We start from the raw sequence: 25464 nt of genomic DNA, 5'->3' as shown, positions 1-25464 counted from the left end.
ATTATCCTCTGCACTTTAAAACCCGGTCATTTCTCTCCATACCTCGCTGGTCCATTGTCTAAGGTTTGTCTGTTGTTGTTAGTTTCTGTCCTGCCCGTTCCTGTTTCTTGTTCCTGTTTATGCTCCTGTGTTTGCTCCTGTGTTTGCTCCTGTTTTGGTTGGTTTTTGTTTTAGTTTCTATCTTATTAGTTTGCTGCCTCGACAGCTTTTGTTTTCATTTTTGTCCTTAGTTTAATAAATTAGTTTCTTTTCAAATATGAGTCTGCGCTCTGGGTTCGCTTTCGTCTCTCCACATCATGGCAGTGACTGTGAAGAAAGCAGTGAAGGCCCCCATTCACAGAGACTGATTGGTCTCAATCAAGCTGAGCCCACATGGAGTGAAGAACAGATTAACCTTCTATCATTTTGCATCCTTTAACTTCCCCCAGTGAAAGTGGTGGGGCACCAGGGTTAGATAATGAAAGGTCCATATTTTGCCACACTTATTGTCTCACATTTTGTAGGTATGAATCTGTTCACATCATTTATACATAGCTAAAAAAGGGAGCTGAAACTTTGGTCAGTTGAAACGTTGCTTGTTTCCTCTGAGTGCTTTTATGGTCTTGTTGTCAAAGGAACCCCCAACCCCCACCCCCTTACCTGGTACACCAGGTGCACCTGGACTTCCTTTGATTCCCACACCATCCTCTCCCTTGGCTCCTTTGACTCCCCTTTCCCCTGCTTCACCTGCAGACAACAAATAACATGAACATTAACATTAGAAAGAAATGAGGAAGCAAACAGTTTTAACAAATATAGGATCACAATTAGCTGACCTAATGACTCCACTCAGCTTTGTTGAGTGGAATATTGATTGGATAATATATGCAGGAGTAAACTCTGTCCATCCGCAGAGTACTCTGCTTAACATATTTTAGTGATTGCTTTTGTGTTAAGACAAAGTTAGATTGGACAGACTTGCTTTCTCTAATAGTTTAATTTAACTCCTTCTTACTAGCTCTATGGCGATTCTGAATTGTATCCAAAAGAATGTAAGAACAACAAATCTACCACAGCCTCACATCTGGTTTATCACTGGGAAACACACACACACAGTTGCACACAGTGTATGAGAACCACTGCAGGTTGTTTTAAAGGCTGCAGAAACCAATGCCTTTGAAATTCTGCACTGACCTTTCTGGCCTGGTGCACCTGGAAGTCCATAGAATCCTGGATGGCCTTTGGGGCCCATTGGCCCCGGGGCACCTGTTGCTCCTGATGTTCCAGCTGGTCCAGGAGGTCCAGGTGGTCCTGCTGGTCCAGGGGTACCTGGAGCACTAATGGGTGCTGGTCTCTTCAACATCTCTTTCATAAACTCTTCTAATTGCTCTATGGGGAAATAGAATAAATGATCACAGAGATTTATTTTATCCAAGTAACGCTTCTTAAAACATTGTATGATTAGGAATGCACCGATACTATACTTTTTTAAACTGAGTATGAGTACTTATATTTGCATACTTGCTGATACCGAGTACTGATACGAGTATTACTAAACACCATTATGCTTTTTTTTATTATTTTGACATAAAAAAAAAAAAAAATCAAAGAAGTTTCATTTTTTTTGCTAACCCCTCAAACAGAGCCAGGACAGCAATAGTTGTTTCCAAAAGCTCCCTCTGATGTGTGGTGAGATTGTTAGGAAGCTCATGCTTAGATCTGGATACTTCCAGATACTCTTTTGCTCAATAACTGACTAAAACCATTTGTGTTGCTGATAGCAAACACTTTGCAGTTGGCATTGTGTTGTTTTTATTTTCCAGATGTTTTATCAAACTGCGTATATTAAAATTGTTAAATGGTAAATGGCTTGCACTTGTGTAGTGCTTTATCTAGTCCAAGGACACCAAAAGCACTTTACACTACAATCAGTCATCCACTGTGGTAAGATACATTGTAGCCACAGCTGCCCTGGGGCAGACTGACAGAGGTGAGGCTGCCATTACACCGGTGCCACAAGCCCTCTGACCACCACCAGTACGCAAGGCAGGTGAAGTGTCTTGCCCAAGGACATAATGGCTGAGATGGACAGAGCGGGGGTTTGAAACGGTAACCCTCCAGATACAGGACAAACCCCGACATCCTGAGTCACTGCCACCACATTACCATTTATTAGATTGCTAGATTTAATTTCTCCTTTGACACCTTTGCTGAGCATAATTTGCAGTCCACTTTACTTTTGTCACCATCATTCACTACCTCCACACCGCTGGCATTGCTTCTCCTCTACCAACTAGATGCTCAACTGAGAGGTGAATGTCATACTGCCTTAAAGTTGCATCAGGTACTATGGTATCGGATCACTTCTGAAGTTGCATCAGGTACTATGGTATCGGATCACTTCTGCGAATGAGTATATGCATGCGGTTGAACCAATTGAGCCAATACCCGATACTGCTATCTGTATCGGTGCAATCCTAATTATGATTAATAAAAAACTGTGAGTGAGGACATGGATACATCAAAATCAGAAACTGCACCTTGCACGACTGCTGAGCACATCTCCCGAAGCTTTTCATCACTCACTTTTGGACCCTGCCAAATGAACATCAACAAATGATGTAGCCTAGAGGTTAATGTTGCCTGGATTTGTACACAAACAATTAATTTCTTCTCAGTGTGAACATCCTTCATAAAGCATCTGAGCTGACAAAATTCGTAACATGAGTCTGTTTACCTTACAGGAAAGTATTGAACCTCTAAGGGGCTACAGATGAGCACAGAAGTGTTTGCTTAATTTTCACATATTTGGTCTTGAACAATGCAATGGTAGAAATAAAAGAAACAAGCAGCAAAAGCTTGTAATGAAATCATAAATCATATGTTGAACAAACAGGCCATTTCTGGCCCCCTTCGATCCACTTAGTGTGTCAATTTAAAGTGTAGCTCTAAAGGCTGTTAGTGTACTGCTTAAGTGGATATAATCATTAGTGAGAGGAGTGGATGACTTACAGGTAACCCTCTGGAGCCTGGTGGTCCAGGAAGACCCGGTTCTCCCTCCAACCCTCGGGCTCCCATGGGACCCGCTGCACCTTCATGTCCAGGTTGGCCCGGTCTGCCATCAGCTCCTGTAGCTCCTCTTTGGCCTTTTTCTCCACGCTGGCAGTTAAAGTGTAAATCAGTAACAGGACTGGATTTCCAACAGTGGCCTTGAGTTAAGATGACTGGATAATCCCTTTAAATTTCAGTGCTTCTTGTCCTTGTGGTACTTTTCGTTCACAGTATATTCTCAGGGGAAGAATTTTGTATCAGATGGGCTAATTTTGTACATGTTAAGCTAGTTTACATTCTTTTGTGTGGATACAAACACATATTCTGCTTAAATCAAAATCATTTCTTAATACCTCTCCTTTGATTCCAGACACACCAGGAGCGCCCTAAAACACACACAAAGAGAAGTTATCTTGTTTCAAATCCACAAACAAATGGGTCATACAAATAGCAAACGCTGATGAGTTTTACATATGAAGACATAAAAAAGTAATACATTTTTTTTTCTTTGCCAGAGGCTAAAAGTATTCAAATCTAACCTCATGTGTACAAAAACACACTGTGGATTCCTCTAAGTCAGGGGTGGGCAATCCTGGTCCTCGAGGGCCACCATCCTGCATGTTTTACTTGTTTCAGGTGTGTTGGAGCAGGGAAACAAGTAAAACCTGCAGGATAGTGGCTCTCCAGGACCAGGATTGTCTACCCCTGCTCTAAGTCATTATTTTTTAAACAAAGCAGGAGTTTTGTCAGTTTGCTGCTCTGGAACATACAGGTGTGTTTTACCAAATGTCAAGGTGGAAAGACATCAGCAATGACCTTAGAGAAGCAACTGTTGCTGCTCATGAATCCATGAAAAGTTAAAGGTGGTTCTGAAACTATTTGGAATCCACCTTTCTAGAGAGATAAAGATTATTCATAAGTGGAAAACATTTAAGACAGCTGCCAATCCATGCAATGCTCAGAAAGAAAAAAAAAACACTCAACAGCTCCATCTCAGATTTACAGGCCTCTGTTAACAAATTAAAGGGTAAAATTCATGACAGGAAAATTAGAAAAGGGTTGAACAAGTATGATTTATTTGAAAAGGTTGCAGGACTTCTCTCTAAAAATAACATGGCAGCATGACTTAGAGTTGTAAAGAATAATCTGAATGAGCTACTTTGGGTGAAAGACTAAAGTGGAGATGTTTTCCTATAATGCACAGCAACATACTTGGCGAATCCAAGCACAGCAAATCAGCTCAAACAACTCATTGGTATGTCATTGGTGGTGGAGGGCTGATGGTTTGGGCTCCTTACAGTCAATGAGTCAACCATGAACTCTTCTGTAGACCAAAGGATTCTAGAGTAAAATGTGAGGACATCTGTCTGACAGCTCATGATTGGACCAAACTGGGTCATGATACAACAGAACAATGATCCCAAACACAGCAGCTAATCTGCAATAGAACGGCTTAAAAAATAAAACAATCAAGGTGTTGTAAAGGTCAGTCAACTTGTCTGAAACCATGACAATCTGATAAAGCCCTACAAAAACTTGCTGCTAAGGTTCTACAAGCTGCTGGATCAGGGGGTGGAGTTTGTTTTTCACACAGTTTTTTTTATTATTTTGGCTTTGTTTTTTGTTTCATAAATAATGACATGGTTGAGTTTGTTGTGGTTTTTTTACACTTGAGGTTAGATTTAAATCACTTTACTGCATGATAAAGACCAGATAATCTTTTATTATTTCCTGATGTATAAAACCCTAATATTGAAACAAGATGGTTTTTAAATTTACAGTCGAGTCAGTATGTGTTGGTGAATACCTGATCTCCTTTGACTCCAGAATTTCCTGTAAGACCTGGGTCCCCCTATTTGAGAACAGTGACACGTTAAGTGCGTAACTAATAAACTAAAGGGGTAAGAAGTTAATCAAAGAAAGAAATAATGAGTCTTACCTGACTTCCTTTTGGTCCCACTGGTCCAATGGGTCCCTAAACAACATATGGTAATGATTGTGTGATTTGCTGATTTTATTTTATTTCTTTTTTTTAACAATATTTCTGTTTAACTTAAGAAAAACTAAAACAATTTGTCTCACCTGATCACCTTTGTGCCCAGTATGGCCTTTCATTCCTTTGGCACCAGTGTTACCTTTATGTCCTTTTACACCCTTTTGATATAAGATCCAAAAGAAAATTACTGGATACTTATTCCAGATGAAACTAAAACGTGCTGGTGTGAAAGAAGATTACATTAACTAATACTAAACCTCTACACTTTTGCCTGACAACATTTGCTTGGTTTGTCATTCTTTTCTCAACCAAACAATGTCTGTGTTAAGGTGCCTCAGCACCGTCGACATGAACACAGTTTACGCTCAGCACACATACCTGTACATTTAGTAGTACTACAGCATTGTTAAGTTGAGAAAACAGCCACAAATTAAACAAACGTGTCATGCAAAAGTGTACGGGTTTCATATTAGCTCATTTAGAATTCTTTAACACTGGTGTTTTGTTGAGAAAGACTTAAAAAAAATGAAAAAAAGCGCCTGTCTTTAGCTAACTGTTAGCCTCACTTGGATGAAGACTTCTGCCCTTTCCTCTATACTCCATGCCCTATGACTGATGTCATGACTAATAAGGTACTAACTTTTGATAATTATGTCTTAGAGCGCCACTTCAAAAATGTAATAGTAAAAAAAACTTATTTTGCATTGACCTTGTGACCCAGCTGCTGCACTTGTATTACACAATGATAATACACCCAGCACACACACTTTTGTACCACAGTGTTTAGGTTTATTCATTCATTTATTCATGACATTGACACAATACTGCCACCAAGAGTAGTTCCCTGTTGCCCCCAGAGAGAAAAGGACGCCTTACCTGTAGTCCTGGTGGACCTGTTGGCCCCACCAGCCCTTCTTTTCCTGCATCTCCCTGCATATTGAAATGAGCATGTTACTCACGGCTTCCAAATCAATATAGCAGTATCCACTTAACTAACATGTGCACAAACTGTATGGCTCTGACTTAACATGGAAACCAACAGAAAAACTGGAAATAACAAGTGAAAAGTAAAAATCAAACCCACAGTAGCTCCTTTTTCTCCAGGTTTACCATCAGCTCCATTTTTCCCAGGCTCCCCCTTTATGAACAGAAAAGAGTGGACAGGCTTATAAATATAACAATCAAAATAACAGATAATCAAGCTAATATTATAATGTTGTGAGGAAGGGTGTCTCACAGTTTTTCCAGGAAGTCCAGCTGGCCCAGTGGATCCCTCAGTGCCAGTTTCACCCTAAATCGACAACAGGAATGACTCCGAGTTATTTGTAATTATTTTAACCTTTATCTGCCAAAACATCAAGGCTGGAGATTGGAAAAAGTTGTACATGTAACAATTTGAGTAAAAGGCCATGCTTCATCAAATGAGGAAGTAAATGAATTACCTTTTCTCCAGGGGGTCCCACTATTCCCTGCTTTCCTGGCAGTCCCTAGGAACAATATGCCAAACAAAAATAAACTAAAAGTTACCAGCCCATATTTGTTTTTAATCAAAAATGAGAATTGACACATGGAAACCAGTAATTGTGTTGAGTCAAAACAGCTTAATCTATTAAAAAATGTGAAATTTAAATAGTTTCTTAAAATTTCAAAGCAAGGTGTTTAACGTTTCTGTAAAAAAGTACAAATAAAAAAACATAATTTTGTGTATTCAAACTACATTCAAAGTACATATAACTTTAGCACAGTTCAGAGCCTACTACTTTAAGAAAAAATAGAATTCTAGTTGATGTTGTAAATCAGCTGAAAAATGTAATCAAGCTAAAGTAGGAGGTCTTTATGGCTTGTAAGTTCCAACTATTGAGTAGCTCTGTTGTTCGAGGAAGCTTGGAGTTGAGCCACTGATCTACATCAAAAAGAGTCAGATGAGGTGGTTTGGGAATCTGAACAAGGCAGTATCTGACTGAATTGCAACTGTTGGAGACAAGTTGGAGATTTAAAATTGTGAAAAAATTATTAGAAAAAACACCAATTTTCCATTGCTGTCTCATTGGATTTTAGGTGTTTGCGGCCTAATGAACTGTGAGCTTTGTGGTCATTTTTTGAACAGCCAGTTTTTAAACAAGCCCAAGGGAGGGATCGATGACTGTGAAAATTTGTAGAGCAAATCAGTAGTATAACTTCTTTTCAAAACTCAAATAACAGGACTGCACATCTCTGTGACTCATGCAAGGAAATTGAGAACCACTGCGAACATCGCCAGATATTCCACAGACTCCTTTGCGAATCCCATTTGCCAACTAGCCACAGGCCAGTGAGATACTATCTTTAGGATGCCTCATGTGTGCCTTGCTTTGGAAGTTTTACTTTTTGTTTCTGGTTTTCTTTTTTTCTAAGAGGCGGCCCCAGTGCAGACCCAAACTGCTGGAGGAATTGACGTTGAATTGGTGGATGAAAAGTCGATGAAAGAGAGCCGTTGGATGGATTGATGGATGGATGGATGGATGGATGGATGGATGGATGGATGGATGGATGGATGGATGGATGAAAATGAGTGGGTGAAGGGATAGATGGAGGACTTTTTATGTTGTTTCAGAGAGAAATTTCTTTCACTTAATTTGAAAGAGCAAGTAGCTGATGACAGTAACTTTTAGAAAATGATGCAAGTGAGTTGAAAATTGTAGCAGTCAAAGAAAATGAAGTTGGACTTACTGGAATCCCAGTGATCCCTCTGACACCAACAGCTCCTGATGCACCAGGTTCTCCCTGCAGAGGAAATTCATAGTTTATACAAATATTTGATTTATGTTTAGATAGACACATTCTGAGCATTACATTTCTGTATTTATTCAATCAATTTTGAACAAGTGTAGCATTATTATGATTATTTTACATTTGTGCTGCTAACTGCAAGGTTTTAGGGGGCTCACTGGCCTGCTGACACAATGCAGAATAGTTCATTCCTAAAACAGCCATTTCAGACAGTAAAACTGAGTACATCATGTCTTTTTCTGGTGAAATAGGATGGTATCAATGTGAGACATATTATGTAGAGGAAATCTAACAAGTTTGCATGCTGCTAGCATAGCTACTCAAATGTTCAGTGGGGAAAGTTTGGAGATGTAAAAATAATAGTGATGTAATAGGACCATCTACACAAGGACAGGGCAGGATCCTGGGTCCACAGGAATATGATGAGACAATATTTTACCAAGATTTAAAAAAAAAAATCTTTTGCCACAAACTCAGATGACTGGTATCTCTCTTGTCTCTTGTCTCTCTTGTCTTATTTTTCATGAGTCTTTTTCAGCTATCTATGATGTTCTAACTTCCCAATAATGCATATACACATGCATTAACACAAGGGACCAAGATTATATTTTAATACAGTATAGATATTACTTTTGCACCATCAGCTCCAGGAAGTCCATCCAAGCCATCTTTGCCAGGTTCTCCCTGTAGGGCCACATCACACAGTTAGAAAATCACATGCTCAGAATGAATTAGTTATAAAAGCAATACCTCAAATACTTACGGGTTCTCCTTTCTCCCCTGGAACACCCTGCAATCCTTGAGGTCCCACAGCTCCCTAATTAACATGAAGCTTTTTTTTATTACTGTTGTCTTTTTGTTCCATAATGTACAGGGTGGACCATTTATATGGATACACCTTAATAAAATGGGAATGGTTGGTGATATTAACTTCCTGTTTGTGGCACATTAGTATGTGGGAGGAGGGGAACTTTTCAAGATGAGTGGTGACCATGCCGGCCATTTTAAAGTTGGCCATTTTGAATCCAACCTTTGTTTTTTTCAATGGGAAGATGGTCATGTGACACATCAAACTTATTGGGAATTTCACAAGAAAAACAACGGTATGCTTGGTTTTATTGTAACTTTATTCTTTCAAGAGTTATTTACAAGTTCCTTACCAGTTATAAAATGCGTTCAAAGTGCTGCCCATTGTGTTGGATTGTCAATGCAAATCTACATAAATGGCCCACCCTGTAGTCTAATCAAACATTTAGGACTTACATCATCTCCCTTAGGCCCTGGCAAACCCAGGCGTCCACGGATTCCCTCCACACCCTGAACAGAGCAATCTATCAGTTCCTGATCTTCTTAATACAAGAGCAAAAGCCACACAAGGTACAAAATCTGACTCATGCTTACAGGAGCTCCAGGTGGGCCGGTGGGTCCAGGAGCCCCATTGTAACCAGGTGGACCCTGCAAATGGAGGGGAGTCAGATCTCATCATCACTCATCAACAGACAAAGGAAAAATCAATCGCTGTAAAACTTACCCTGTCTCCCTTCTCTCCAGGGGTTCCCGGAAAGCCAATTGGACCTCTTTGTCCCTAAAATCCAAATATTTATGTTGTAACATTTTTGCTTCAATTTATAATTTTCAGACAAATATAAATATTTATGGACATGATTAAAATGTGAACACTGATGTTTTCCTACATCATCACCAATGCGACCTGGTGCTCCCTGAGAGCCTGGTTCTCCAGTGTCTCCCTGGTAAAAGACAAAAAAACAAAACAAAAAAACATTAAAATTTAAAAGAAATATTTGTAATTATTTCTAACGTCTCTTTAGACCCAAGTAAGACATTTTTGTGCACTTTTTTTCTGCATCAGATTCATAGAAAAGCACATTGAAACATCATTCTGTCATATGTTCAATGGGACAGATGAAGATTTTGTTTTGTTGTTTCTTTCCTTTCCTTTTGTTTTCTTTTCTTTTCTTTTCTATGTACATACCTTTTCTCCAGGTTTTCCATCTTTTCCAGGCTCACCTGGAACTCCTTCATGTCCCTGAAAGTATTATTCAAAATAATAAGAATAAGGATAAGAATAATATCTTTATTTCTGTATTATTTGAAATAAAATGTGTTTTTTATGAGACATTCTCCTTTTGGGTCAGAATTTATTTAAATTTATTCCGACATACAAATCTGACAAAATATTTTTAATTTATTTAAGTCTTCATACATAGACCTGCATATGCTTGTCAGGTAAACAATTAAAGTTGTTGCATTTTCCTTGTTGATATTACCAACAGTCCCTCTAAAAGCCTCTCACACAGTGACTGCTGGAGATAAGCACCAGCTCCCTGCAACCCCGAAAGAAGAAGCAGCTAAAGAAAATGGATGCATGGGTATTACTAAAAGTATTACAAAGGGGTCCATCAACAAAGATTGATCTACATGCCCTGTTTCAGTTTCTAGTTGATGGCAACCCAATGTTCACACTGTTGTCACTATGACATATTTTTTTCACATATAAAAAAATATTGTTGTTGTGATGTAACAACTTTTACAAATTTATATTTTTGTTTTTTAGAGAATTCAACATAGTCTGGAAATACTAATGTTTTTCCATACTCTGCTTTCTTTTGTCTCTATCCAGATATGGATAATACTTAAATCAAATTCCATACATTTCCTTATTTATCAACATAGGAATCCTGAATGTTGTGTACTAGACGAAACAGTGGACCCTTGTGCACCTCAACCTTTACAACCAAACTTGATCTTTTGTAAGTCAGTTGTGGAGAGACCTCAGTCTGACTGAAATGCTGTGGTGGGACCTTAAGAGAGCTGAGCAGAAACAAATGTCTGCAAACCTCAATGAAATGAAGCAACGATGGAAAGAAGAGTGGGCCAAAGTTCCTCCACAACCATGGGACAAGCTGATAGAATCCTATAGAAAACCACTACAGAGAGTTATTGGTGCTAAAGGAGGTTGTACAGTCATTGGTAGGATTCAGATTTTTTATACACAGCTTCTACACTTTGGTTTGAAAATAAATTTTAAAAACTTGGGATTATAAAATCTGCCAAGTCTTCATGCCAAGAGTGTAGAGATAATAATCACCAGATTATTGTAGTTACTTATCTGTATATTGTACTTACATTTTAATTCTGACTGTGACTGTTTTTTTCTTTATTTCCATCCAGCCTCTTACAGAAAAACCACAAGAACAACACATGTGAAGAACATGTTTTGCACATTTCCCCAGCGATATTAGAACAATTAAAACATGTTTGTGTGATTCCACATGGTGATGTGGTTTTCCATGTGTGAAGAACCTGGTAGATTCATGTTTTTTTATTTCTGTCAGGGAAAAAAAACTAAAACAGATGCATTTGCATAGATGCTGTTGCTGTCTGGTTTGTGTTCATTAACATTCCTCACCTTCATCCCTGGCAACCCAGCCAATCCTCGAGGTCCAGCAGGGCAGGCAGCGGGACACTGCAAACATGCACACACAGTCAGATACTCAACAAGCAGGGCTGCTGAACAGCCTCTTTATTATCACCGGGTTATTCAGCCACCACTCCCATTGCCATGCATCCAGGAAACATTTGGCAGACAGTAAAACACTCACAGCTTCCCCACTCCCCTCACTGTTGGCACCGGGTGGTCCCTAAAACACAGCACAGTCACATCTAAAATGATGGGTTTAGATGTCCGCATAAGTACCCCACACCACAAAACCCTCCAGTCTTAATAAACATGTAATTAGAAAACATTGCATGCAAATCATCACACACAAGGGATATTGGAGTTCAGGCAGGAATGTTGCATTTTCAGACAAAGTCATGTAGGTTAACAGAGTTGTGTTTCAAAAACAGCAGGTTCCTGATACAAAACTTTAAAATTATCTGGTTTGTCAACTTTGGCATGATGCAGTGATGCCGAATAGTGTAGAAATGGTACTTGGCACAGACTGTTGTCTGTGATTTGTTACAGTCTGCTTGTGATGGATGATAACCAACAGATCGAGCCAGGTGTTGGAGAGTTCCTGCCCTTTCTCAAACACCGACACAGGGGAACATCATGTAGGTCAGTGGTGTGCAACCTCTACAATCAACAGAACTGTTTCTGCCCGTTTGCAGAAAAGCTGAGTTGTTAAAGTTGAAGCAAGCAGAAGCTAAAATTAACAGAACACAAGCTAAAGGTTAAAAACAGAACAGAAGCTAAAAACTAAAAACAGCAGAACAGTGGCTAGAAACTATAATGAGCAAAACAGGTGCTATTGTTAGTAAAACTGTAGCTAAAAGTAGAAAAACAGATAGGAAAGCTAAAAACAGGAAAGTGAAAGTGAAAGTAAAATTTATTTATATAGCACTTTTCAGCACAAGGTGACTCAAAGTGCTTTACAACACAAGAACAAAATTACAGACAAAGTTACAGACAAAATACAAGAGAGAAAACTAAACTAAACAACAATACAAAGTTACAGAACATGATAATGCCAATTAAGGTACAGGATAACTAAACTACTAAAACATGATATTACTAAACTAAGGCAGTGAGAGAGATGACAGAAACAGCTGAAAGATTGCGTATGTGTGTGTATTTGTGTGTAGAGACAGTGAGAAGACGGTGTAGTGTGTGTGTTGTTGTTTTTCCTGTCAGCATCTTCATTACCAGTTTTAAAAAGGTTAAATTTACAGGATAATTAAAAGAAAACACATACTCTATAACACTCTTAAACACTCATTTTCATGTTATTTTTGGTCAAAGCTACAAAGAACCACTACAGAGAGACCAAAGAGTTGCATGCGGTCTCAGAGGCACAGGTTGCAGACTGCTGTTGTAGGTTTATAGGAAATTTATGATGAAATGATAAGCCTTGGAGGGACAGTTCTCTTATTTTGCCAGCATCAGCCAATGTTGACAGTCAGGAGCAGGAACCCCAAATGTAGCTACTTCATAAAGGCTCACAAAGTAGTTTTGAAAGCCCGCCAGTACAACATATGTGTCCCTTCACTATGTAAAATATAAGACAGGAGTTAGAGCTGGTTCTTACCACAGGCCCTGGTGGACCAGGTGGACCAGGAGGGCCTGAAACGCCAGGTCCTCCTCTGGGTCCAGGTGGACCCTGCAATTTTTTGTTTGACAAGCACAGAAAAACAACAGATTCAACATGTTAATCATTTAAATCTGAAAGAAATATGATTCAATGCCTGGCATCGCTCACCGCCATAAAAAGCAGGTGATCATGTAACTGCTTGTATCTGTGTGTTTGCTTGTTTGTCTGTCTGTTGACAAAGTATCTCACAGATCTCAATAAAACTTGCAGAAAGTAATTGTCTGTACATTTATAAAATGTTAATTTTTGGAGATAATAACCTAAAAATAGGTGCGCTGGTAGTCAAGACTGATCTCCAACACAAAGTCTGAGTGCTGACAGATAGCAGAAAGACTTTGTTTAAAATTTTGCCAATCGCTTTATGTATTTGTAGCCAACTATGTCCTTTGTTTTGCTAATTATCTTATGAACTACTGAACATATTTTATTCAAACTTTCAGGAAATAATTGCATCTACACTTGATTAACTTTAGGCCCTAACACAATTCAGGTAACTGACCTTGTGAAACACAAAAATGGCTATGTTTTAAATAATGTACCAAAATTTGGTTTGGCTTTAGCTGAGAGTCATTCACTCAAGTGCTACTAAATGCTGTGTTCAAAACCATAGCACTAACTTTTGGAATCAATCCTGTTTGCCTGTTAGCAAAATATCTCATTAACCACTGGGTGGATTTTAATTAAATATTTTGCTAACAGAGAGATAGTGCTGGGTTTACCAGTTAACACCAAAGTTTTAGGCAAAAATGTTGTGCAGTGTTAGTGCCCACAGTCTTTGTTGGGCGATTAGTCTCATCACCTATCACAACAGGTTTTACCTCAATATCTGTAAAACTGACTGAGTTACAGACATTTTTGAGTTTTTAATACCATTAAGCTGTGGCAGCCATCTTGTATCACGCTGAATCTAAATGTTACTCAGTTGTAGATATACATCCAGTGATTACTTTCTGCAAGTTTCATTAAAATCTGTCCAGTGGTTCCTGACATATTTTGGTAATAGATAGATACAAGAACATGCACATAAATACACAGAAGTAAAAACATTATTGTCTGTCTTTGTCTTTTGGCAGCATGCAATTGAAAAAAAAAGAAAAAAGCATTCTGACCTCTGGTCCAATGTTCCCTTCATCTCCAGGGATTCCTGGTTTTCCTGGAGGACCCTGTCAAACACAAATACTTATACCTGATAATACTGGAAAACAGTGCATAAGCAAATCTGAATAAAATTTTAAAATGTGAAAAAATCTGGCAAATACATACTGGTGGTCCTTCACTTGTTGGGCCCTGTAATACAAAGAATTCAAAAAGAACAAATAAATTTAAAAAAAGTGTCATGTTCTCACACCTATGTCCACTTTTTTCTACTTACAGGAGGACCTGCAGGTCCAGGGAAGCCAGGAAGACCCTAAAATCAAAAGGAGGGGAAATCAGAAACACTACTCATGTTTGCAACAACGACAAAGAAAGAAAAAAAAGACGACGAAAAAGAAAATCAATTTTCCTAGCTGGATGGTTCTGAAGTGAATGAATTGTCGACTCACTCTTTCTCCTACAGGCCCTCTGGGACCCATTGGACCAGAAGGACCCTGCAGACAGCAAACACAGTCAAATCAATATCATCTTTTCTTTCTCTACACTACCACACAGTCTCACCCCTCTGCACCTTACACACTTTATCTGGTGGTTGCCCACACACATACACTTGTTTATGAAGTGAAGTGGACAACGCTTTGCTGATGGTTCTGAACACACAATCACACACAGAAATCTCAGGCAGAAATCTTGAGTGTCAAGTTTAGGTTCTTACAGAAGGTCCAGGAAGACCAGGCAGGCCTCTCTGTCCTGGAAAACCAATCTCCCCCTTATCCCCTTTGCTGCCCTAGAAAACAGAAACAAGGATTAAATAGCTTTATCCGTTTCCTGCATCTCTCTATGCTGCTGCTAAGACACACAGAGACATTGCTTGTGCACTTTTAATCAAGGAAGTCAGGCACTCTCAGTGTTTTCTAACACAGTCACTCTCATGGAGAGCTATGCACCCTGGGAAAATCAAAGTAGGAATGAATGAAATGGATGCTGGTAGGAATGGGATAATGTATGACAACAATGAGAGTAAATAAAGCTACTGATTGGATTGGACTGAGATAAATCTGATTGAATTTGACTCTACACCATCAGATCTTCTTTGCATCTATTTGTATAGGGCTCTTGAGTATTTCTGGTTGCAAATAAGCATGGTATAAATAAATTGAAGTTGAATGAATTAGGTTGAGTTGAATGAGTGTGATGAAAAGGGGTTGCAATGAGGGATGAGGATGAGTGGGAATAAAAGAGGGGTAGGAATGAGGTAAGATGAATGGATAATAGATGAGGGTGAGGAAGTGTGGGATCAAGAGCATAAGGCAAACTGGGCTGAAAGGCTGAGTCCTTGTCCAAATGGGAAGTTTTTTTTTCCAAAATAATCTTTTTATTTGTTATTACTTAAGATATACTCATAAAAAATATAATATTTCTGTAAATGCTGCCATCCACATGGGAACGCAGAAAACAACCCAGAATGCTGTAGTAACCAGAGGCCTGTAAGTGGTGATGTAGCAAACAAGGCATGGAGCATGTGCATAAAGCTCACATGTTGAGTACAAAGCATAGACTGTAAACACAACAAGAAGGAGAAAAAGACAATGATATAAACACAAGAGCAACTTTGACTTTGACTTTGACTTTGACTTTGACTGATGGCGAAGTGGAACTTCTGCTTCAGTTCACAATAATCTACTATTAACTGGGCATTGTGTCCGTTCAAATATACAGACATAATGGATGCTTTTCTGGTATAGTATCAGCTGACGAGAAGGGTTTTCCTCACGATGTTCAAAGCATAGCTAGCTAAAATGTGTCATCGGCCTTTAACCCTCCTGAAGCCCTCAAAAAAGAGAGAGAGATAGAGAGAGAGAAGCCCTTGTAACTTTGGGTCAATTCGACCTGAAGGCCACTTGAGGGTTAAAACTATTCCCATATCAAAGGTCAAGAGTATACCTCATGTATATTGTCAATATTTTTCTGCAATGTTTCTATTTTGTATTGTTGATAGAGAATGTTCATTGAAGTGATAAAAAACTGTATGGCTTTAGATTTGTTAGTGGAATAATAAGGGGTTTTAGCTCTGCTCTATTCAAGACAATGTTATTGTTCATTTTTGACTTTTCTGCTCATAGAAGTAATACAGTATATTAAGGATTTTATTGTAGTTAAAAATCTAGCGCCTGCAGCAAAAACAATCTGTCGTTGTTACTGTGATGCTTAGTCCTAGGTTAGGCAGGAGGTGGGTCTATTACATCACAGTTATCAAAAGGTTGCGTTTAGGCTGTCCACATAAAAACAAATAGATACGCTTTCAAGATTTTTTCACTTTAAAGCCTGTTTTTAAAAAAAATATCACTTAGGGGTGTCAGTGGTTGCACTTTTGGGTTTCCGGTTCTGGTTTTCGTTTTCTATCTGGCTTTTGTCTTTTGATTTTCTGCTCACATCTGTTCTTCATTTGGTTTCACTCTCTCTGACTATTTAAGAGCCTTTGCTTCGCACCTGGTTGCGGGTTCCTCATTTGGAGGCCACGGTCCCTTTCTGTGCTCATGTTTTTGTGGCTGCGCAGACAGCTTATCCAAGCAACGTTGTTTTTGGAAGTTTTCAATAAAGGACTTTAACGCCACGCCGTTGCATTTTGGTCTCCCCTCATTCTCAGAACCGTGACTAGGGGCTAAATTACTGCTTTTGTGTGGACAAAAGGCTGAAACAATAAAGAGCATTTCATTCACAAAAAATGTTCCCATACAGATGGAGCCAGAGGTAATTATGGTGATTTCAAGTGTGATTTAGGCATAGCCCTACTCCCAAACTTAAGTTAGCAAAATAATGTAATTTCATTATCAGGACCAAGGCACAACAAAAAAAGCATTTACTGGTTTAATCAGAGTTAAGAAAGAGATGGCAAGGGTATGGATAGATCTGAAGTTTGAGGCCCACTCTGGAGAATCTGATTATTGGTGGCTATAAACCATGACACTCAAGAGTAGGAGAACACACAAGCATAAGTATAAAAGTATAGATATGAACAGGCCGAAGTTTCTGGATGGTTTGGTCAGAGATGTAGTAGAAGTATCTCAGAAGCAAAAAAAGGTGCTCTAGAGATTTGTCAGAAAATGAAATACTCATTAGCCATGGTAAACAAGAACACTTTGAGGATTCATTCATTCACCTTTATTTAACAAGATAAAAACTCGTTGAGATCAAGATCACTACAGTCTGTCAGTTCTACAGAGGAGTAAAACAAAAATGCATAATGCTAACTAGCATCCAATTCTTTAAATTTCTTTGCCAGTCCATGTACAGATTTATGAGGTTTAAAAGGTCATACGCAACATTTCCTCAGCAGCTTTCTTAATTTTCAGTGTTTAGTAAAACATACTTAAAGTGTTTGGTTTAAGTAGATAAAAGGAATAGTTTTCACTTAGATGTTCTAGATTAACTATTTCTGGAGCAGTCTTTCTGAATGGTAAATGTTCTGTACTTATAGAGAACCTTTCTAGCGAACCAGGCTATTCAAAGTGCTTTACAGCACAATCTGTGCCCTCACTTACCCATCCATGCACACATTCATACTAATCTGGATAAATCATTCTATAGAGTCTAATCTGTGTTTTAGATTACATCCCTACACCGATGGGGCACACATCAGAGGAAATTAGGTGTTCAATGTTTTCCCCAGGGGCATTTCAACATTGTGGCATACTGGTAGAACCGAACCTCTAACTGTCTCATTGGAGGATGCCTGCTCTAACCATTGAGCCACAACTGTCTACAGGGTGGAGGACTTAGTTTCAACTCAGTGGTTGCAATGTAGATGGTTTAAACTGAATTATAAAGTTTCATATTTTAGAAGATGATGCATCAGAACACTTCAAGTATGAAGTATTGTTAAAAAACATTTTGTGTTAAACACTTACAGGAGCACCTGGACTGCCGGGAGACCCTGGAAGACCCTGGAGAGACAAATGAAATAAGTCAAAATTTTAAAAAATATATAAAAGCAGAAGAATAAATCTTGTAGAAACACATTTGAAGTCAAGGATGACATGCTTACATCTCTTCCATCCCTGCCATTTTCTCCTGGGGCCCCTGTGGGGCCCTCTGGGCCAGGAGCACCAGGGGGACCTGGAACTGCCTTTTCAGGCTGAGAGAAGAGACGAAAAGTCATGATGAGAGACAAATACCAAAGAGGTTAGGACAAATAATCATTCAATATTTTAATTGAATAAAATAAATCATACTATGTTTTAACATTATAGATAGAGTCAGTCTTTTTGGTTCTCAAAGTATCAAACACTGCCATTTTGACAAAGTCAGTGGTGTCTCTTTGTTATCCATAAGGTCTTGTTTGGCTGTGGTGCCCTAAAACACTGGTTATATTCATGTTTTACACACAAAGTAAAGGTTGTGACATCTGTTATATACAGTTAAAACAACAGGTTTTGTTTTTTTGGTAAAAAAGAACATTTCTTCATTTTCACCTGTTTGGTTTGTTTTAAACAAAAACTTGATTGAAAATGATTAGACAAAAAAAAACTGTGATATAGTTTTAACCCTCCTATTCTGTTCACTCCTTACTCATTACTTTTATGCACCTGGTCAAAAATGACTGCCCCAATAAATCTGAGATTACATGCATCGTCACCTAATAACCTTTTCATTAACTTGTTTTGCTCTTTATGTCCTGTATGCCTCACTGATCTGAGCTCATACTACTCCGCTTTAGAGAAAAAAAGGGTAAATTGTGGATTATTTTGACTAAAACTAATTTACAGATGAAACCTGTTGTATTTGTTACAGATCACTATGTGCCAGAGTGCATCAAGGCCATTTGTTTTGAAACTATTTCAAAGTGTAATAATGGCTCACAAGAACATACCTTGTTCTTTGTCAAAACTGATCAGTATATTTTTTTAACAAAAAGACAATGTATACAGTGAAATACTGAATAAAACACCCACGATATAAGGAAAATTATCTACATTGATTTTGCCTGTTTAGATTACTTGTGTGGTCAAAGTCATGAAATTTCATGCCTATCAGATCAATGGGAAAACCTTTTTCACAGAGAAAATTTCTAAATTGGCCAAATTTGACAGAACACAATAGATAGGTTAAATGGAGTGCATTGTAGCTTTAATTCAGCATATGGAAAATGAGATGAAGACATCATCATTTTACTACTTTTCCCTATCACATTGAAAACTGACAATAAACGCCTACCTTTAAGTTTATTTGTGACACCAGTCAAAAAGACAGTTTTTGATAGGCTCATACATGACACAAAATCTGACGAATACTAGGACTAGAGCAACCAGCTGAAGCCTACAAATGTTACTTATACAGCTGATATTAATACAAATGAAGCCATAATCTGCGCTCTGTAACTTTAGCCAATCTTAATTTAAATTATTAATGACTCTATGTTGTACATACACATGAATATTGTACTGTAATAATTAAAAGTAAAGCTGAAATAGTGAAGAAACAAAGCCACCACCACAAAGTAAATGTAGTTAGGAGCAATGAGGCAATTAGGCAACCGCAGCACTAAAATAGATAAGTGGCTACAAATCCCAGAGCAAAAAGAAGGTAGAGAAGAAAAATTAAATACCTCAGCATTGGCAAACATCTGCAGAAGCAAGAGAAATCAGATAAAAGAAGAGTTAATGAAAAGTAATCACACCGCCCTCACCAAAGTGTCAGCAGAAGCGTTCATAATCACAGTAGTGAGGAATAAATATCATGCTGCTTTTTAAAGCCCCAAACACAGTACCTCCACTACCAGTGTTAGCCTGAAAACTAGTACAGAGCACCAGGCCAGGAAATGTTTCTGCTATATGAGCTACAGTCATTTACATCTAGATCCACGTGGCAGAATAAAAAAGGCTTTCTGTTAATCCTAATTCATTACACAGCAGATGATATGTGAGACAGAAGAGTGGCATTTTCAGTGCAAGCTGCAACAATGTCTCAGAGGCAGACATTTCGGTAACTGCACGTCAGCCATGGAGAAACAGAAAATATAATTTAAATAGAACTATTATAAAATACAGTCACTGAAAAAACAACAACAAAAAAAAAAAACAGCACCCTGAAAGGACTTGGGTGTTATCTGGTCCACATGCAGACCAGTGATGGGCCTGCAAATCATTTGATTTGTGATGAGCTAGCACATCTAGAACAAGCATCAAAGGGTATAGGTGGTGGCATCAAGAGTGGACCAGTAGTGTTACCAGACAGTTGCAGGAGTGTCTGAAAGTCGGTTAAAACAGTGAGTCATAGAGACAAATGGTGCTTCGTAGACACATCAGACAGCATTACCAGCAATTGGTGGACTTTGGTAGTGACTTGTATGAGGTCAGGTAGTCAATTTGCACAATTGTCCAGGGCGTACAGTTGTGGCCCAATATTGGTACCAATAGGTATGTGAAGGCACCTATAAGTGTAGTAAAGATTCTGGTCACCAAAGACAGACCACATCAAGGACAGTTTATTGGATTGTGTGTCAAGCATTTTAGAACCCCATAACATCTGCAACTGCCATCAAGGCACGGGTACTGAACTCTTTAAAACACACATTAGTCAGTCTGGACCGTGTCTTGATGACCATCATCAGCTGGTCTCGACGTGGCAAGAGTTCAGGGCACAGCAGGCATGGGCACAGCGGGCGAGGACCGGGCAGGCGTGAGCCGGACAGACGTGAGCCGGGCAGGCGTGGACCTCGACCCCCTCTGGAGCTGCCTGGTGAGAAGCGTTGATGTTGTTGACAGCAGACATGGCAAGCACGGGTGACTTGGTAGACACTGGAGGCTCTGCAGAAACAGTGGTGGCGTGGGGCTGCTCAGACGTTGGAGGCACTGAGGTCCGCGGGAGCGGCGTTGGAGGCACTGGGGTCCGTGGGAGCGGCGCTGGGGGCACTGGGGGCATTGGGGGCTCTGCAGAGGGCGCTGGGGGCACTGGGGGCTCTGCAGAGGGCGTTGGGGGCACTGGGGGCTCTGCAGAGGGCGATGGAGGCACTGGGGGCTCTGCAGAGGGCGATGGAGGCACTGGGGGCTCTGCAGAGCGCGACTGAGGCACTGGGGACTCTGCAGAGGGCGATAGAGGCACTGAGGACTCTGCAGAGGGTGATGGAGGCACTGAGGACTCTGCAGAGGGCGATGGAGGACGGCGTTGGAGAGGCTGAGAAAAACGTGGGAGATTCGGCTTGGTTGACTGGGTGAACGGGATGGCTTAGTTGACTGGGTGGATGCAATGATTAATTGTCCTTTTAAGTGGGTTATTTCGTTAAAAAAGTTCATGAAAAAGGGTAGACTGAGGATATCAGGTTGTGACAGTAGGATGTTTTCTATGATCTTGCAGGTGGTAATACTGTGACTGTCGGGATATGGGTTTTTGGTTTTTCAGTTTGTTTTTTTTGTTTCCGTTGGTGTTATTAGTTATTTTATTCTGTTATCTTGTTAGTTTGGTTTGAGTTCCTTCTGCCTTTGTCTCTTGTGTCTGTGTTTGTTTCCTGTCACCACTCATTCCTCCTCAGTCAGTCACTTATCTGTTTACCTGCCACGCCCATCTCCACCTGTCGACTTTTATTTTAATTCACCTATTCCCACTTACCTCATCATCCTCTGTGCTTTTATACCCTGTCATTTCCCCCACCACGCTGTCAGATCATTGTTCTTTTGTGCTAGTCCTGTGTTCACCCGTGTCTCTGGTTTTTTAGTTATGTTCTTGTTCTGCTGCCCCGTCAGCTTCTTGTTTTCGTTTTAATAAATCAGTTTTTCTTTAGTTCAGAGTTATGAGTCTGCTTTCTGGGTTCGCCTCCGTCTCCACCAATCCTGACAGTGACTGGGTTCCAGATTGTTTTTTAAAGAGGAAAACAGTCTTTGGATCTGAAAAGAAATGTCCAAACGCTCGGTGGGAGACAAGGAGAGACATGTGGTGGTGGCGGTCGGTGCCGGAAGTGACGTGGAAGCAGTTGGTGCTGGGAGTGACATGGAAGCTGCTGGTGGAGGCATTGAAGCTAATGCGGCTGGAGAGAACTTGGTGGCCGCCGCAGCCGGTGCCCTCTTATGCCGACGGCGGCCGTGGGATGCTGAGGTGACGATGGGCGGGAGACCAGGTCACTCAAGAACGCTGTGTGAGCGTCCCCTTCGGAGAGGGGGACACAGGGAAGCGAGTCTGCAAGGCTCTGTTCTGGCCGGTTCATTCTGTCATGACGTGGTTAAAGCGTGGTGAACCCAATACGCAGACTCATTTTAAAATAAATACTTTATTTATTTATTTATTTAACAAAACTAGAAAACAAAAGGCTGACGTGGTAGCAAAACAAACTATAACTAAAATCCAAAGACGGCAAGACAAGGCAAGGTGAGGCGAGGCAAGGCAAGGTGGGACCAAGGACAAAAACAAGAACAATGGGGAAGTGGAGAAGAAGACCAGGTTTTAAAGCAGAGGTTGATTATGGGAAGTGGACACAGGTGAGTGATAATGATTGCTAACAGGAGGAGATGGGTGTGGCAGAATAGACAAGTGCAGACAGAGGAGAAGTGAATGATGAAAGAACACAGAAGGTAAACACCAAACAAAGACAAAACATGAAAACAATAACTCAAAAATGCAAAAGATATCACAAAGAAAAACAACAAAAACCCATATCCTGACAATAATGTGGTGTTGTGTCATGTTCAACAATAAATCTTGGGTCTGCATCACCGCTGATGACCATTATGTGTCCTTATGGTGGCCCTGAGGAGAGAGAACCAGTTCTGCCAGTGTTGCGGAGAGACATACTGGTGTTCTCCTGGCATCATGGTGTGGGGAGCTGCAGGGTTTGACTTCAGGTCACCTCTGGTAGTGATTCAGGGGACCCTAACAGAGCGCTACATCAGCAACATCTTATGTCTGCACATCTTAGCTCTTCTTAGACAGCACCCTGGTACAGTCTTTTAACAAGACAACACCAGTCCACACATGACACGAGTCTAAAGACTGCCTGCACCAGGTCCTCCAATATTCCTCCACGTAACATGTTTGGGATCAGCTTGGGCATCAGCTCAGACCCAGTATTGATCTAATGGATCTTGAGAACCAGTTCCACAGCTGTAGGCTGACTTGCTACAGGAGAGGATACAACAGCTGTATGAATCTGTTCTGCACTGAATCACTGCTTCTATCCAGACCTGAGGGTTGGCCACACTCTACTGACACAGGACCAGCAGCATGCCCATACTGACAAGTCTGTTATTCATTTAATCTGACATTATCTGATATCGATGTTGCAAATCTTTCAACAAATGCAGAATAATTTAATTTCTACCACTGTCTGTGTGCTTACTGTTTTTGGCAGTGAGTGTATGTACCACATTGGGTGTGTATGGCTGTGTGTGTCTGATTTCTAGGGGAAGGCTTTTCTAGAAATGAATTTCCTAAATTATATTATGCATAACCCTTAACAGGAATCAACCCATGTCTATAATAACACAGTCCTTCATCTACACTCAAGATTATTGCAACATATTTGAACTAAAGTGCCCACAAGAGCTTTAGTTAATCTTCCTAATCTCCAGAACCATGTTTTGTGCACAAATGAGAGTATTGACTTTACAGTTGCACAATATTATGTTCATATCCACAAATGACTAGGTACTTCTTTTTTTGCAGGCATTTTAAAGCATGCATTACCCAAAGAAAAATGTATTATTCTTGATTTTGAACAAACTAAAAAAAACGCAATTTGTGCACATCCTGCAATTTAGGTGTCTGCTGTTAAATTACTGCTGAAAGAATCTTTATTCTGCATTAGCAAAATCCACAGGTTTGCTGTCTAGGGTTTGAGTTTTGATGCTATAAGGTATAAAGTTCTCAAAATGATCAATATCTTTATCTGCAGCTGGTGCTGGTGCTGGTAGCAAAACTGACACTGGGCTGTGACTGCCAGAGACTTGTTTGCAATTTAAAAAAGCAAGAAAATATGTGAATTTTCAGTTAGTCTCACTGAAATGAGTGTTTGCCACCAGCAAACTACAGCTGCGTATTAGACAGCCAATGTATAGAAATCACAGCTCATTGTCATGTGCATAGCTTGCAAAACTGTATTCTAGGCTGTGCTAATTATTTTGTTGCCCACATTTTACCCGGGAGCCGGTCAACTCAACTGATTAATTAGCCATCCTATTTTAATTGGCCATATCTGTACATATTTAACAATTTACCTAGTAGTGTACAAGTTCTTCTAAGTGTTGACAAATATATATTTGTTTACATTATTATATTTTGTCGAATGAAAAATCCATATTTACTAAAAATAAACAGAACTTGTGCCATATATCAGCCATTGGCTGCCCTGATTTCTAAAGATCAGCAATTATAAGGCACTTTCACAAAAGACTTTAAGCCAGGATGGAGTGTTGTGATTTTTGAATGGACTGAGATGGCATGGGGTGTTGAAGCCAATCCACCACTGTTGCACCTTTGTGTCATAAAATAAGGTACTAATAGCGCTGTAGCTGTCAACATCTGAAAAGGTATGTTGGCTAAGCTCTTCAAGTACCACCATAGTGACAGACATTTAAAGACAACAGGAAAAGCCTACATTCAAATGTGACATAAACAAGCAAACTGACCAAACCCCTAACCCCAACTGAATGGTGTGGATTAGGAACTGATGGTTACAGGTATTTGTTGCTGAGAACATCACCACATTCACTGGTTTGACTCTTCTTTTCCCTCACAACAACTCAGTATAACAATGAGATAACATGAACCAAATTTCCTTAGTGTTTTGCTCTTTTTGTTGCTCACAGTCTAATAAAAACTGCATAGGTAGTCACTAACACAGCAGTTCCCTTTAAACTACTAGTTTCCACTGGAATTTATGACATATTCTCCACTACACTTCTATTTTGAGTGATGGGTGGTGGTAGCTTGGTGGTCAGGGCCACAATTACGTAATCCTGAAGCTGGCGGTTTGTGCCCAGGTTGCATCAGGAAAGGCAGCGGTTGTCCAATATCTTGTACGAGTTCACTTGCTGTGGTGACCACCACTGAGGGGAACAGCCTAAAAATAAACAACACTTCTGTTTTGAGTAGTTATTTTTATGATAATATCAGTTTAGATCATGATGGCTAATTAGCTTTGAATTGACCTTGTGTTCAAAATCTTGTATACAGAAATCTCTACCGAGTACCACTAGACGGATCAACAGTATCACCACTGGTACTGAGAAGTTTGAGAACCATGTGCCTATTGCATAATATGTATGATCCATATTAACTGTATGGTTATGGTTTCTAGCAAGGGTTATATATATATATATAATAAATTCCCTTCTCACCCTCCGCGGGTGGTCTTTGTTTCATCCTCTGAGCTCGGGTCCTCTACCAGAGGCCTGGGAGCTTGAGGGTTCTGCGCAGTATCTTGGCTGTGCCTAGAACTGCACATTTCTGGACTGAGATGTCTGATGTTGTTCC

At 39.7% G+C, this 25464-nt stretch overlaps 1 protein-coding gene across 3 annotated transcripts in view; it reads right to left on the bottom strand.

The window, feature by feature from the left end:
- LOC108243090 (collagen alpha-1(IX) chain) overlaps positions 1–25464 on the bottom strand; it is a 47461-nt gene that overhangs the window by 2841 nt on the left and 19156 nt on the right. Inside the window, exons 7-37 of one of the 3 annotated variants that reach the window (XM_017428312.2) lie at positions 19610–19627; positions 18050–18139; positions 17913–17948; positions 14720–14791; positions 14454–14498; positions 14282–14317; positions 14173–14196; positions 14019–14072; positions 12847–12918; positions 11419–11457; positions 11226–11282; positions 9789–9842; positions 9490–9543; positions 9327–9380; positions 9197–9250; positions 9059–9112; positions 8559–8612; positions 8426–8479; positions 7736–7789; positions 6469–6513; positions 6264–6317; positions 6111–6164; positions 5903–5956; positions 5113–5184; positions 4970–5005; positions 4838–4882; positions 3384–3416; positions 2992–3138; positions 2520–2574; positions 1174–1368; positions 640–726 (exon numbers count right to left, since the gene is read on the bottom strand). In XM_017428312.2, the coding sequence (XP_017283801.1) occupies positions 640–726; positions 1174–1368; positions 2520–2574; positions 2992–3138; positions 3384–3416; positions 4838–4882; positions 4970–5005; positions 5113–5184; positions 5903–5956; positions 6111–6164; positions 6264–6317; positions 6469–6513; positions 7736–7789; positions 8426–8479; positions 8559–8612; positions 9059–9112; positions 9197–9250; positions 9327–9380; positions 9490–9543; positions 9789–9842; positions 11226–11282; positions 11419–11457; positions 12847–12918; positions 14019–14072; positions 14173–14196; positions 14282–14317; positions 14454–14498; positions 14720–14791; positions 17913–17948; positions 18050–18139; positions 19610–19627 (1852 nt within the window). The remainder of the gene's footprint in view (positions 1–639; positions 727–1173; positions 1369–2519; positions 2575–2991; positions 3139–3383; positions 3417–4837; positions 4883–4969; positions 5006–5112; positions 5185–5902; positions 5957–6110; positions 6165–6263; positions 6318–6468; positions 6514–7735; positions 7790–8425; positions 8480–8558; positions 8613–9058; positions 9113–9196; positions 9251–9326; positions 9381–9489; positions 9544–9788; positions 9843–11225; positions 11283–11418; positions 11458–12846; positions 12919–14018; positions 14073–14172; positions 14197–14281; positions 14318–14453; positions 14499–14719; positions 14792–17912; positions 17949–18049; positions 18140–19609; positions 19628–25464) is intronic. The other 2 variants (XM_017428314.2, XM_017428313.2) reach the window with 2 other exon arrangements.

Source organism: Kryptolebias marmoratus, linkage group LG5, assembly GCF_001649575.2.
Source record: "Kryptolebias marmoratus isolate JLee-2015 linkage group LG5, ASM164957v2, whole genome shotgun sequence".
Lineage (NCBI taxonomy): Eukaryota > Metazoa > Chordata > Actinopteri > Cyprinodontiformes > Rivulidae > Kryptolebias > Kryptolebias marmoratus.
This window is presented reverse-complemented; position numbering and strand designations above follow the sequence as displayed.